The 15,026-nt window shown below is 30.9% G+C and overlaps 1 protein-coding gene across 3 annotated transcripts; it reads left to right on the top strand.

The window, feature by feature from the left end:
• Positions 1-377: 377 nt before the first annotated feature.
• On the top strand, positions 378-8,780 carry LOC111716268 (acetate kinase). Of its 3 annotated transcripts, none has more exons than XM_023491706.1 (14): positions 378-538; positions 1,366-1,483; positions 1,846-1,929; positions 2,064-2,110; positions 2,582-2,630; positions 2,997-3,223; positions 3,446-3,555; positions 4,105-4,206; positions 4,503-4,567; positions 4,908-4,958; positions 5,652-5,733; positions 6,915-6,996; positions 7,840-7,878; positions 8,623-8,780. In XM_023491706.1, exons 1-14 carry the CDS (start codon positions 480-482, stop codon positions 8,663-8,665), a joined length of 1,158 nt encoding a protein of 385 aa, XP_023347474.1. In that variant the 5' UTR covers positions 378-479; the 3' UTR covers positions 8,666-8,780. The 3 variants fall into 3 exon arrangements, with proteins under 3 accessions (XP_023347474.1, XP_023347475.1, XP_023347473.1); XM_023491705.1 differs by lacking the exon at positions 8,623-8,780 and adding an exon at positions 8,458-8,601 and having other exon boundaries at positions 381-538; XM_023491707.1 differs by lacking the exons at positions 7,840-7,878; positions 8,623-8,780 and having other exon boundaries at positions 6,919-6,996.
• Positions 8,781-15,026: the final 6,246 nt, after the last annotated feature.

The following is a 15,026-nucleotide window of genomic DNA, read 5'->3' on the forward strand; positions in this document are numbered from 1 at the left end:
TGGTTAGAGTTATAGTCACTTGATTCGGACATATAAATAATGTTCTCAATTATATTCATTAAAAATAAAAAATATTAGATTCAAATAATAATAGGAGCAGACCTGGGATATAGTCGTTTTCAGATTGGTTGCGTATTTGTTAAATATGATCTGTAATTAATACTAGGAATCTTACACAAAATCTTTAATATATACATTTTGATATAATTTGGACACAGTTTTATATTAATTTCTCGAGACAGGAACATCAGATAGAACTCTAATAGGTCTCGATCAACTCCTGAGATTCTCCCTTTAATTTTTCCTTTACAGTCCCTTTAAGTTTGTAATAACAAAGGTTTACATTATCAGGTTGTGAAGATAAAAGGATTAGAAAACCTGGCATGAAGAGTCAATTCCATTATTTTAATTCTGTAATTCTTGAACTAATAAAAGTAAATGACAAATATCAATTTTTTTAAATATTAAGAAATAGATAAATGTTTGGAATAAAGAATACAGTTCTGAGAAGCACTGTATGCATGGATAATTTCTCAAGGAAAAGGAAGAAACAAAATAATCACATTTTCTTTCAATGTATAAAAGTAAAAGTGCATACAAAATCATCTTGAGCGCTTTGCGCTCCTCATATTTTATTCTGGACTTGTTTCGTCTCGTGACTTGGTTCGGTTTTTCAAAACTTTTACATTTGCTTTTTGCACACTTCTTCAAACTTTAACTCTGAGAGAAGATACATGCAAAAAACCAATCAAAAATTATCGTTTTTTTGTCATTTTTTTTATAAATATGTAAACTTTAGCAGAATATAGTTTTGGTGCAACCTTTTTTTCGTAACATTATTATATGGTGCACTTTAAAAGTTCAAAAAGCTTAAAAGTTTTTATATTTTGACTCTGAAGCATATTTAAAAGAGATGGGGTAGGGATGGGCAAAGATTGATCCGTCTTTAAGCATTACATTTTTTTTACATTGAAAGGCTCCATCACAAGCATCTGGATTTGATTTCTAATAAATTGGAAGAATGGAAAAGGTGTAGATGCCAATCGTTTAAAATTGTTATGGTTTTATCATTGGTAACACTAAAATTCAGCAAAATCTAAGTATAATACTAAAAACTTTCAATATTAACTTATTATTGTGTCTCATGATCATTAGACAATAAAAGTCTTAAGTTAAGTCTAAACGGAGTTTTCCTGTTCCAGAGTTTCCGTACACGATCCTTATAGGACAAGTAAAACTATTTTAATGTGTAAAATCTCTGGCTATGAACACACTTATAGAATATTTCCTTCTATCCTGATTCTTGATACATTACATTTTTCAAGAATTTAAATTTTCATTTTGTTTGATCTTCCTTGTGTTAAGGAATTTGAGTGTCCTAGTACTGAATGCTGGGAGTTCAAGTATCAAGTTTCAAGTTCTAGATACAAGTACAGGGGAACACAGGGTCAAGGGGTTAGCTCAGAATCTTAACAAATCTAAGGAAACTAGAATCATAACTGATAAATATTTTATTATCATGAAAGTTGATTATGTTACAAGAATCCCCTTTCATCTATTCGGATCGTAAAATAATCAATTTAATTCCAAACAAATCATTCAGATATGATAACCAATAGTCATCGATTATTTTTCGACGCATTCGTATATAGTTAAAATTTCATAATATTTTTTATTCTGTTTTTTAAATAATTTTTCGCTGGCGCTGAATTTTCGAACATTCCTGGAAAATATGAAAATGTCGTCTTCATTATCAAAAACACAACTTTTCAGCTTAAACTCGCATTATAAGTGTCCATCTTAGTTTAATCTTGACGTGGATATTTATGATTGGTTGGAGTACAGGGAGAACTGGTTTGGAGCAGGCAAGGGAAGCAGAAAACTAAAAGTACTCTAGAGAATACTGATCTTGAAACTGTTTTAGAACAGGACCGAATTTGATGAATTTAAACCATCTGTCATAATCTTTTTAATCTTTATCTTTGAATAGGTGGTTCAAATATTTGAGCCAGCAGTCATGATAGTTCAGCAACGAAGCTCAAATGTATTCAATTCGGTCCCAGGTTTTAAAGATTGTGTCGACAGAATCTATTGATCTTATTGGACACAGGAATATCATTAAAATCGTTAAACTTTAACAACAAAGTAAAGCTAAAATTCTTTTAAAGGTCAAAGGAATTGAGTCTTTGGAACAAATACCAATTTTCTAATACCTGCATGTCTACAAATTATGTAAACCTTTGATATTTCAAACTTTGATTGTTTTATATAACAGAAGTCATAGTTTGAAATATCTAAGGTCTACAACATTGGATTGTTAAGATATAGGGATTTAAAAATCAGTGTTTGTGGCAAAGACTCAATTCCTTTGTGTTACAGTTAAATCTCCTCAATTTAAAAATATTTGCCTGAAAACACTAGTAAACAATATCAAAAAAAAAAAAATATTTTTCACTAATTCTATAAAGGTGTATTGAATCACATTTTAACACCTGAAAACATTTTTTTACAAAAAAATATTGGGGAAAAGAATATATTTCACTAATTCTAAAAATTAATCATATTTTAATTCTTTTATAAGAGTTGTCCATGGAGGAGAAAAATATACTTTACCCACTAAACTGAATAAGGTAAAAAACTGCAGCATATATTTTTGGTCAAGTTTTTGCCTCAAACTGAAATTTTCTAATCCATTGTATCCTTATTGTTAAAACCTTTGATATTTTAAAATTAAAGGATTTGAACTATAAACATCGGGTAGCTAAGATATGGGCGTTAGAAAGTCAGAGTTTGTGAAAAAGACTCAATTACTTTGTTTCATTATTGTTGGGTCTGAAAGAACGGTTATATATATGAACAAAAAGTTGACTTTCATAAATCAATACAATTGTCAATTTGTTAGTAAAAATATATTCCGGCGATGAAGTATTTGCGTACAGCTTTTCATAAATCGTAATTAAGGATAGCATTTTCTTTTTCAATTAGAAACAATTCAGGATGTGGTGAAAAATCTAAAATATCTGTCTAAGCTGGCGCCTCTTCACAACCCAGCTCAACTAGCAGTCATTGAGCACATGCTGGATATCTTTGGTTTGGTGCCTCAGGCCGCCATCTTTGATACAGCTTTCTACTCGAGAGTTCCGCCACATGCGTTTATGTATCCTGTTCCATACTCATGGTATTCTCAGTACGGAGTCAGAAAATATGGTTTTCATGGAATCAGGTAAAATTAAGTCCATGATTTTTTAAAATTGATTTTTAACCTTTTTAAGCATAAAAAATACCCACAATTTTTTCACTCTGGCAGTCTCCATAAATATATTATTAATTTTACCAATACTTGACTGTTTGATAATAACAAAAGGTGTTAATTTTTAATTAAAGTAATCACGAACATTTAAAAACTACAAACTATCGACGATAATGAAATAACGCGAATATTTAGCCATCAGTATATAACCGAGGAAGCAGCAGTGCTACTAAGCAGACCTTTAGCTTCTCTAAACATAGTCAGCTGTCATCTTGGAGCTGGATGCAGTGTAACAGCATCAAAAGGTAAATTTATATCTTGAAATTGTATTTTTTAGTAAACAATTGGATACAACAATACAGGAGTTTTCAAAATACTTCTAAAGCTAAAGATAGAACTAAAAAACACAAGTCCTTTACAAGTGTTACCTTTAGAATATTTATGATCAAATTAATATTATTTAGATTCTGTGCTTCTTTTATTTTTACAGCATAATCTTTTTATAGAGACTGTAAGCGTAATTTCAGGAGACTCTTAATGCTAAGATATCCTATTCACAACGGTCCTCTTAAAAAGTTTGTCCAATAGTATGAAATATGATAACAATGTTTTGAAAACTATCGATTGTATATATAAGTTTCATACAAAAATGAATTGCACATTTCTACTACAAGAAAATATCAAGGAATTATCACTATTAAACACTTTTAATACTGGAAAAAACGAGTGCATATCTTCCAACTGTTGAAGAGAAAACGGTTCCAAGGGTATCCTTGTGAATCGAATACTGCCTTCTTTGCATTGAGGGTCACTTGAAATATAGCTTACAGTCCCTTTAATTTCAATCCATTAAGGAGGAGTAGGGGTAGACACCAGTATGGGATTCTCCCCCCTGTCAGGGATCATGATGGGATCAAGATCAGGAGATGTGGATCCAACTGTACTCTTGCATATAGGAAACATATCATTTAAAGGGAGTGTTCACGATAAATGGAAGGGGGTACAGACTGTCCTGAATTATACTTCTATCTATAAGGCGCAACAGATAGAAGTAAGATTATGAGCCATCAAAACCAAATTCAATTCGAGATTAGCAGATACCCCCTTTTATTTTTCGAGAACGCTCTCTTTAAAACATAAACATATTATTGTAAATGAAACCAAAAGTGAGCTGAAGGATTTTTTACTTTCTACAGTAACATATATTTACACTGTGCTCATGATTTATAATGATATTGTTAATCTTCTATAGCTGGTGAAACTGGAAGAACAATGAGTAGCATTTTGGAGGAGTTGAATTCTAATTCAGGATTTAAGGAATATACAATAATTTTATATACAAATCAACTAAAACAATAAAATATTAATAAATTTCAAATTTTATAGTTTTTTGAATGTTAAAATGCTAAAAGTTGAAATTCCTCAAAATCATATTGGGAACTTGTGTGATCATCTTCTAGTGCCTTAATATTTTTTTTCATCAAAATTATATGTGGAAAAAATAGAACAAAAAGTGAAAACTTGCCATAAATTCTAGTTTTTTAGTCTCCAGATCCTTGCATCTTAAGATGTTGTAGACTTTAGCTCTCTGAAGTCCTGCGCGCGGATGTTATTGTTTAAAATTGTTAAATTTTCCTGATTGTATTTGTGTATGTAGGGTATAACGGGTACGCCAGATTCTATAGAAGTTGAACACATGTTCCATCAGGAAAATCCTTGTAACATTTTTTTTATGACACAAAATTAAACTATATTTACTTGTTTCATAGTAAAAAGATAATAATTTATAGGTCAGCCAAGTTCATAATTAGAAAAAAATATAAACAGAATCAAATTTTACATATAAGTTTTTTTTCAAAAATTTTTTTTTTTGGTTAAGTTGCAGAATAATAAAAGCCCATTCTCTATTAACAGTTAAAAGAAATATGTTTTTTGTTCATTAAGAAAGGAATTGAAACTTTGTAACAAACTCTGATTTTCTAATACCTATACTTTTCCACTTGATGGTGTAACATTTGATATTTCAAACTTAGATTCTTTCATCTAACAGAATTCATATTTTGAAATATCTAAGGTCTACGGCACACTTCTGTATGTATGCCAAGTCCATTATCCATTCAGGGTTCAGTCTGTTTTGTTGTCTATTTTGAACCAATAGAAATAGTATGGCGGTAACATCTATCTTTCTATCTATCTCATTATCCATCCAGAGTTATGAATCCGTCAATTGGCGCTTTTAATAAATGGAAATATTTATTTCTATTGAAACTAAAGTGGGCATTGGGTGCAAAGATATGGAGATAGAAAATCATAGTTTGTGACAAAGACTTAATTCCTTTTTAACACTGAATTTATGACTTAAATCAAACAAAGATTTCATTTTTACAATTGTTTGGATTAGAATGAGGAGAAAGGAATATTAGCTGTAGACATGTTTGGATATAATATAGCAAAATATATTGCATCATTCTTAGTTCCACTAGGTTTTAAACACTTGAAAATATATTGCATCATTCTTAGTTCCATAAGGTTTAAAACACTTTTAAAATATATTGCATCCTTCTTAGTTCCACTAGGTTCAAAACATTTAAAAATATATTGCATCATTCTTAGTTTCACTAGGGTTTAAACACTTAAAAATATATTGCATCATTCTTAGTTCCACTAGGTTTAAAACACTTAAAAATACATTGCATCATTCTTAGTTCCACTAGGTTTTAAACACTTAAAAATATATTGCAACATTCTTAGTTCCACTAGGTTTAAAACACTTAAAAATATATTGCATCATTCTCAGTTCCACTAGGTTTAAAACACTTAAAAATATATTTCATCATTCTTAGTTCCACTAGGTTTAAAACACTTAAAAATATATTGCATCATTCTTAGTTCCACTAGGTTTAAAACACTTAAAAATATATTGCATCATTCTTAGTTCCACTAGGTTTAAAACACTTTAAAATATATTGCATCATTCTTAGTTCCACTAGGTTTAAAACACTTAAAAACATATTGCATCATTCTTAGTTCCACTAGGTTTAAAACACTTTAAGATATATTGCATCATTCTTAGTTTCACTAGGTTTAAAACACTTTAAAATATATTACATCATTCTAAGTTACACTAGGTTTAAAACACTTTATAATATATTGCATCATTCTTAGTTCCACCAGGTTTAAAACAGTTTGAAATATATTGCATCATTCTTAGTTCCACTAGGTTTTAAACACTTAAAAATATATTGCATCATTCTTAGTTCCACTAGGTTTAAAACACTTAAAAATATATTGCTTCATTCTTAGTTCCACTAGGTTTTAAACACTTAAAAATATATTGCATCATTGGTCCACTAGGTTTAAAACACTTAAAAATAAGTTTTTTGGTCATTTATGTTATAGGCCCACTTTCAGTCAGTGGATTTAATATTTTATAGCTTTGTCAAAACGCCTTTGCAAAAGTTGTCCAAAGAAATTTTGCACTCCCTTTAAAGAGAATTTGTACGTTTTCAGTTTTGCTTTAATACACCATTTTACATATTTGAAGGCCTTTTTGGATGAAACCCTTTTTCAGTTTTTTTAAAGATTGTTGAAAACAGTGACTTCAATAAAAGTAAATTTTTAGAAATTGAAATAAATTAGAAAAAATTAATGAGAAGTGTTTAAGGCAGAATAGATGCTCTGGTGTTTAGTGGAGGTATTGGAGAAAATTCAAGTTTAAAGCGGGCAGTCATTATTCAACATCTTAGGGACAAGTTTATTGACTTTATAAGAATACAGAATTGTTGTCTTGACTATATAAGAATACAGAATTGTTGTCTTGACTATATAAGAATACAGAATTGTTGTCTTGACTATATAAGAATAAAGAATTGCTGTCTTGACTTTATAAGAATACAGAATTGTTGTCTTGACTATATAAGAATTAAGAATTGTTGTCTTGACCATATTAGAACACAGAATTTTTGTCTTGACTATATAAGAATAAAGAATTGCTGTCTTGACTTTATAAGAATACAGAATTGTTGTTTTGACTATATAAGAATACAGAATTGTTGTCTTGACTACATAAGAATAAAGAATTGCTGTCTTGACTTTATAAGAATACAGAATTGTTGTTTTGACTATATAAGAATACAGAATTGTTGTCTTGACTATGTAAGAATACAGAATTGTTGCCTTGACTATACAAGAATACAGAATTGTTGTCTTGACTATATAAGAATACAGAATTGTTGTCTTGACACAGAACTGTTGTCTTGACTATATAAGAACACAGAATTGTTGTCTTGACTATATAAGAATACAGAATTGTTGTCTTGACTATATAAGAATACAGAATTGTTGTCTTCACTATGTAAGAATACAGAATTGTTGTCTTGACCATAAAAGAATACAGAATTGTTGTCTTGACTGTATAAGAATTCAGAATTTTTGTCTTGGTATAGCTTTAAAGGATTAACATACAAAATAGTGTCTAATGTATTAACAATTATTTTTTTTTATCCAATCATTCTGCAATGTCCACGAAATACAAAATTTTCAGAACTTTGATAAAATTCTTAAATGGTTAGAATCTTGTTTTTCGACAGTTGTCTAGGCTTTAAATGTGAAACAGAGGCCAATAATAGGTAAGTTCTTTATAATTGTTATCAAAAATAAATATTTTGCAAACGTGAAAAGTCTTTGCCATTTTCTAATCCAAATATCTTTGTAACCTAATGGTATAATCTTTTGATATTTCAAACTTAGATTGTTTAATCTAACTGCAGAATTCGTAGTTTGAAATATATAAGAGTTGAAAAGATATAGGGATTAAAAAATTTAGTTTACGACAAGAACTCGTTACCAAGCATTTATTTTTGGCTGGTTTTGTCTGATTCAAAATTAGATTTGTTATGACTTTTTTAGCTTTGATAAGTTTTGTGAAAATTGAAAGTAGTAAATTTATTTCAATACTAGTCTGTAACACCGCATCGCAACCTCTTTCCTATCAACTTCTTATTGTTGATTTGAAAGTCGCTATTTTAAATTGTTCTCAAATTTTTTTGTACTTACTTTTAAAAATGCGCATTTTCTAAAAAAAACTGTTTAAACTGTCAATTTTTACAGTTCAGAAACCTTCCCGATCGGTTCAGCCGTTCTGACGTTTATTGGTTTCCAACGGACAGACTAATTTGCCAAACTTATTTGAATAGAACATATTTTAGATGTGTACTCGGGCAGGGAGGTTTAATTTCTCCAATAGGAGTTAAACCTTCAGTACTTGTAGTTAACACGGACGAAGAGAAAATTATTGCACAACTTACTCAACAGCTTTATACAGAGAAATCTAATAATTAATTTGTTGTGAACACTTTTTTATATCATACTAGCTTGTTGTCGGATAGCTGCAAGATTCTCAATAATGAACAGTGAGACAACTGGATAACCCTCAAATCGAAACCGATAATGCAGAGAAACTCTTTATTTCCTAAAAAATTTAAATGGATAATAATGCATGAATTTGTTACAAAGTTTTATAATTTTACAATGAAAAAAGTGCCCGGCGGTGCCCGTGTAATTTTTTAAAAATCGAACTTTGAAAAAAATCGATTTTTAGACAAGATTTTATTGATATCTTATAGATTTTTATAGATAAGTTGTAAATCTTTGAGTGTACATTTTAAATAAAGTGTTTCTTATATTTCATGATTGTATCTATCGTAGTTGCTTTTATTGTCAACCTGTTAAATAGGAATTAAATGTTTTGAATTTATAATATATATAAAATACCAGATAAGAGAATCTGAACTTTTGCCACAAACTCAAATGTTTCAATCCATATATCTTTGCAACCTGATGGTGTAAACCTTTAATTGTTCAAACTCAGACTGTTTGCTCTAACAAAATTCATTGTTTGAACTACGAAATCTGGTTTCAAAGATTAGAAACTTCGAGTTTGTGACAAAACTCAGATCCTTTGCTTTTTTAATACTAATACGAAAATTCAATACTGTAGGAGCTGCAAAGTGACAACGTCTTAGCAGAATAATACAATTAAGTCTTTGCCACAAACTCTAATATTTTCATCACATTATCTTTGCAACCCAATGTCTTACAATTTAGATATTTCAAACTATTAATTCTGTTAAGGCAAATAATCTAAGTTTGAAATATCAAAGGTTTACACCAGCAGGTTGTAAAGATATAGGGATTAGGAAAGTTGAGTTTAAATATCCGAATCTAAAGTCGAATTTAAAGAATTTTAGCCGCGGTTTAAATTTAAACCACGATTTAAATTGATGACGCGGCTCTAATATGGTTGGGTCCACTTAAAATTGTATTCAATTTTTCCAGATTTAAGCCAGCGCTCAATTGAAACCGATTTTTGGGGGATTTGAGACGCAGCTCAAATTCATTAAATTCGGACATTGATTAAACTAATTTTCTTTCTTTTATAGGGTAATTTGTTAAATATTTTCATTAGATTATTTTTGTTATTATTTGTAAAAAGTCCTATGTACTTAATCCCCCCCACCATGACCCAAGCAATCTATATTCTAATCCAATTATACCATTGTGAAAGACCATTCACAGTTTCTCTCCATTGTTTATCTTTCTTTGTAAAAGATAAATCTCCATTATCTCCATTATTTCCATTAACAGGAAACCAAAACTAAGACATAGAGATGAAATGAAGGGGTTTTTAATAAATATCAATATAGATAAAAAAGATATCTAGACATATATACAGACAGAAAGATAGACAGATAAACAGATAGACAGATATTTAGACATATAGATAGATAAAAAAAACTACACGGATAGACAGATAGACAGAAAGACAGGCATACAGACAAAAAGATAGATAGACAGATAGATAGACATATAGACAGACAGAAAGATAGATATTTAGACAGACAGACAGATAGACAGATAGAAAGATAGACAGATAGATCGAAGGACAGATAGACAGATAGACCGAAAGACAGAGAGACAGATAGATATATAGACATACAGACAGATACTAGATAGATAGATAGTCAGATAGATAGATAGATAGATAGACAGATAGACAGACAGACAAATACTAGACAGATAAATGAACAGATAGACAAATAGACATTTAGACAGTTAGACAGTTAGACAGATAGATTGTATCGTAAAATAGAAAAATGTATACATCATCATTTGTAAATATAATAAATATTTTTGCAGACCAATATATTTAATAAATAGGGTCCTGCACTTTTTTATATGCTTGAAACTGAAAATGTTTAACGGTGAATTGTCGCCACATTGTGGGATCAATTTTGACCCAGAGTATGATGATTCAGAAATTTGAAGCCAATTTACTCTATAAATATGTAACGATCTAGGTCCCGACTAGTCTCTCAATACTTGACTCTAACTCTAATAACAAGTCTATCCCGACTCTATCTCTAGCCAACCCTGGCTCTATACGTCTGTCTAAAGCAACGATTGATACTATACTAATTTATTGATACAGGTAAATATAGATTGACCGGACTGACCGGTCAGGGTCAAATCAAAACATAGACAATAAAGATAGTTGAACTACACATAATCCCCTAAATTTATTAAAAATATAAGGGAATATCAATTTTCTTTTTCTTCACAGATCTGAAATTTAAACGAGCATTTATAATTTAGAGAAAAAAATCCTAAAACTTGGAAATTTGCTGGGTCAAATTGGCCCCATCTTGGTCCCATGAGGGTCCTTTAGTGCGATAAAAATAGCTTGTCCTATTAGGGTCCTTTAGTGGGATAAAAATAGCTTGGTCCCATGAGGGTCCTTTAAAGTGCGATAAAAATAGCTTGGTCCTATGAGGGTAATTTAGTGCAATAAAAATAGCTTTGTCCTATGAGTGTCATTTAGTGCGATAAAAATAGCTTGGTCCTATGAGGGTCATTTAGTGCAATAAAAATAGCTTGGTCCTATGAGGGTCCTTTAGTGCAATAAAAATAGCTTGGTCCTATGAGGGTCATTTAGTGCGATAAAAATAGCTTGGTCCTATGAGGGTCATTTAGTGCAATAAAAATAGCTTGGTCCTATGAGGGTCCTTTAGTGCAATAAAAATAGCTTGGTCCTATGAGGTCATTTAGTGCGATAAAAATAGCTTGGTCCTATGAGGGTCCTTTAGTGCGATAAAAATAGCTTGGTCCTATGAGGGTTCTTTAGTGCGATAAAAATAGCTTGGTCTTATCAGGGTCCTTTAGTGTGATAAAAATAGCTTGGTTCTAGGGTCCTTTAGTGTGATAAAAATAGCTTGGTTCCATGAGGGTTAAGTTTTGTCTGATCAAGTATTAATTAGATTTCAATATTTAAAATTTAAAACAGTGATTATTTTTAACTTAAAAATTTCTACAAGTGACTGCTGCAGGAAAACATATTGGAATTATCAGAATTAAGCACTTTTAGCCTCAGAAAACCGATAATTTCTTCCACATTATTGACCAGAGAGTGTTTCAAGGGTACCGTTCTAAATCTGGAATTGCAATCTATGCATATTACGCTTACAGTCCCTTTAATCTCGTTGTGTTGGATCAGTTAAAAAAGCTAAAGCCATTTTACCACATAATCAGAATTATATGTGAACTGTTCACTTCTGATGGGTTGAAATACTTTGATCGATCATTGCAAAACTTTTTTTAAATTGTGTTCAACTTTAGTCTACTAATTTTATATTTCCCTTGTATGAAAGAGTTAGGGAGGAAACCCGTTCAACACCTTCTCCCCATCCCCTTTCTAGTTGCACCTCTGTTGTTTGTATATATTATATTTATATATCTTCCATCAATTCTTTTTCAATCTACCCGGCTCAGAGTTTCTCGTTCAGCCTCCAGTATCCATACATATACTACCACTTGTAGACAGTTTACTGGAGTACTCGGAGTAGATAGAACCTTGTGGACAGTTTAGTGGAGTACTCAGAGTAGATAGAACCTTGTAGACAGTTAAGTGGAGTACTCGGAGTAGATAGTACCTTGTAGACAGTTTACTGGAGTACTTGGAGTAGATAGTACCTTGTACACAGTTTACTGGAGTACTTGGAGTAGATAGTACCTTGTAGACAGTTTATTGGAGTATTTGGAGTAGATAGTACCTTGTACACAGTTTACTGGAGTACTTGGAGTAGATAGTACCTTGTAGACAGTTTATTGGAGTATTTGGAGTAGATAGTTCCTTGTAGACAGTTAAGTGGAGTACTCGGAGTAGATAGAACCTTGTAGATAGTTTAGTGGAGTACTCGGAGTAGATATAACCTTGTAGACAGTTTAGTGGAGAACTGGGAGTAGATGAAACGTTGTAGACAGTTCAGTGGAGTACTTGGAGTAGATAGAACCTTGTAGACAGTTTAGTGGAGCACTTTGAGTAGTTAGAACGTTGTAGACAGTTTATTGGAGTACTTGGAGTAGATAGAACCTTGTAGACAGTTTAGTGGAGTACTTGGAGTAGTTAGAACGTTGTAGACAGTTCAGTGGAGTACTCGGAGTAGATAGTACCTTGTAAGCACTTTAGTACTTGAAGTAGATATAATCTTGTATAAAGTTTAGTGGAGTACTTGGGGTAGATAGAGCCTTGCAGACAGTTCAGTGGAGTACTCGGAGTAGATGAACCTTGAAGTCAGTTAAAGTGGAGTACTTGGAGTAGATAGAACCTTGTAAACAGTTTAAGTGGAGTAATTGGAGTAGATAGAACCTTGTAGAAAAATTAAGTGGAGTACTTGGAGAAGATGGAACCTTTTAAACAGTTTAGTGGAGTACTTGGAGTAGATCAAACCTTGTAGACAGTTTAGTAGAGTACTCGAAGTAGATAGAACCTTGTAGATAGTTTAGTTGAATACTTGGAGTTAATATAACTATTTTTAGACAGTTCAGTGGACAACTGTGAGTTTATAGAACGTTGTAGACAGTTTCTTGGAGTACTCGGAGTAGATAGAACCTTGTAGACAGTTTAGTGGAGTACTTGGAGTAGATAGAACGTTGTAGACAGTTTACTGGAGTACTCGGAGTAGAAATAACATTGTAGACAGTTCAGTGGAGTACTCGGAGTAGATATAACCTTCTAGACATTTTTAGGGAGTACTTGGAGTAGATAGAACCTTGTAGACAGTTTACTGGAGTACTTGGAGTAGATAGTACCTTGTAGACATTTTTAGGGAGTACTTGGAGTAGATAGAACCTTGTAGACAGTTTATTGGAGTACTTGGAGTAGATAGAACCTGGTAGACAGTTTATTGGAGTACTTGGAGTAGATAGAAACTTGTAGACAGATTATTGGAGTACTTGGAGTAGATAGAAACTTAAAGACAGTCTATTGGAGTACTTGGAGTAGATAAAACAATTTCTATTCAGGATTAGGCTTAGGAATTTGTACCCATCTATATATATTTGTACCCATCTATATATATTTGTGAAGTAGTAATCTCTGTTAAGGTGTTTGTATGTTATGTGACTAAATTATAAATTTATCATTCTATAAAAATATAGGAAATGAAAACATTCAACTTTTACACGTTTTAAAAGTTTCTTAAACATTTTCCTATGTTGGTATTAATTCTTGGTTCATGTGAAAGCCAGATTCTTAGAAGTAATTAACTCCGTTTACATATCTCATAACTTTAATAATTACAAAATTTTCTTTAATTAAATAAATAATTTTAACCTTACAATTTTTACACTTTTATATAGAAGCTTAAAATATCTTTTGCTTGTGTAGTTAAATTTGTATATAATGAATTGAGTAAGTTTACATTCTATTTTAAAAAGAAATTTTTTTAAATAAAAATAAAAACTTGATTTGAAATATTTTGAACGATTTATATTACGATTATTCTATTTAAACAAACGTTAAGGAAAAATAATGCAATGGAGAATTTCTTTATTTTTAAGTTTAACAAAGTTTTAACTAAATAAGATAAATAATTTTTTAGATTTAAAGGGACTGTACACGTATTTTCAAGTGACCCTCAATTGATAAAGAGATATTCACGATTCAAAATTGTACCTTTTAAACCGTTATCTGATCAACGATGTGGAAGATATCTTTGTTTTTCAGCCTAAAAAATGTTGTGAGAAATCAACACATGTCAAGCTATAAAAACGAAGATATCATCCACATTATTCATGTGCAGATATTGGTTTAAGAGTAATGTTGTTCATCGAGCCTGTCCATTTTTACACTACATTTGTTAAAAACAGCCACTAAAAATTACTATTTAATATATAATTATAAATATTTGATAACACTAGGCTTGCGCCAATCTTCTATTTCAATTGTAAATATTTTCTCTTTGTATACATTGTAAAGCAAAAACTAAAGCAAAAGTTCGCGGATTTTATTAAAAAAATCGTGGATTTTAAAAATTAAATTGAAATTGAATTTTGTTGGAGGCTATTTTTTAAAATTCTGATCCTCCATAAACCTTCCCTGGGGGCATGTGAGGTCCCACAAAAAAATTGGAACGAATTGATTCAGCTGTTTTTACGTTTGTAGGATACAAAAATCAAGTAGATAGACAAGAAAAGTATAAATAAATAGATGTTTAGCTTATTTTGAAGTGTGTTCACATATTGTACAATGTACAATGTACATGGTGTACATTGTACCTAAAAGATTTATGAGTAGTGAATAGAGTTGTTCTATTCTATTCTGGAAGTAAACGACCGGATGTGATAAAGCTGCCCACGTGGGTTTGACCGGAAATGTGTTTATATCTGAAGATGCCATTTCCTCTGCGTTATCAGAATAGAATAGAATAGAATAGAATAG

The sequence above is a fragment of the Eurytemora carolleeae genome, unplaced genomic scaffold, assembly GCF_000591075.1.
Source record: "Eurytemora carolleeae unplaced genomic scaffold, Eaff_2.0 scaffold1553, whole genome shotgun sequence".
NCBI classification, from domain to species: Eukaryota; Metazoa; Arthropoda; class Copepoda; order Calanoida; family Temoridae; genus Eurytemora; species Eurytemora carolleeae.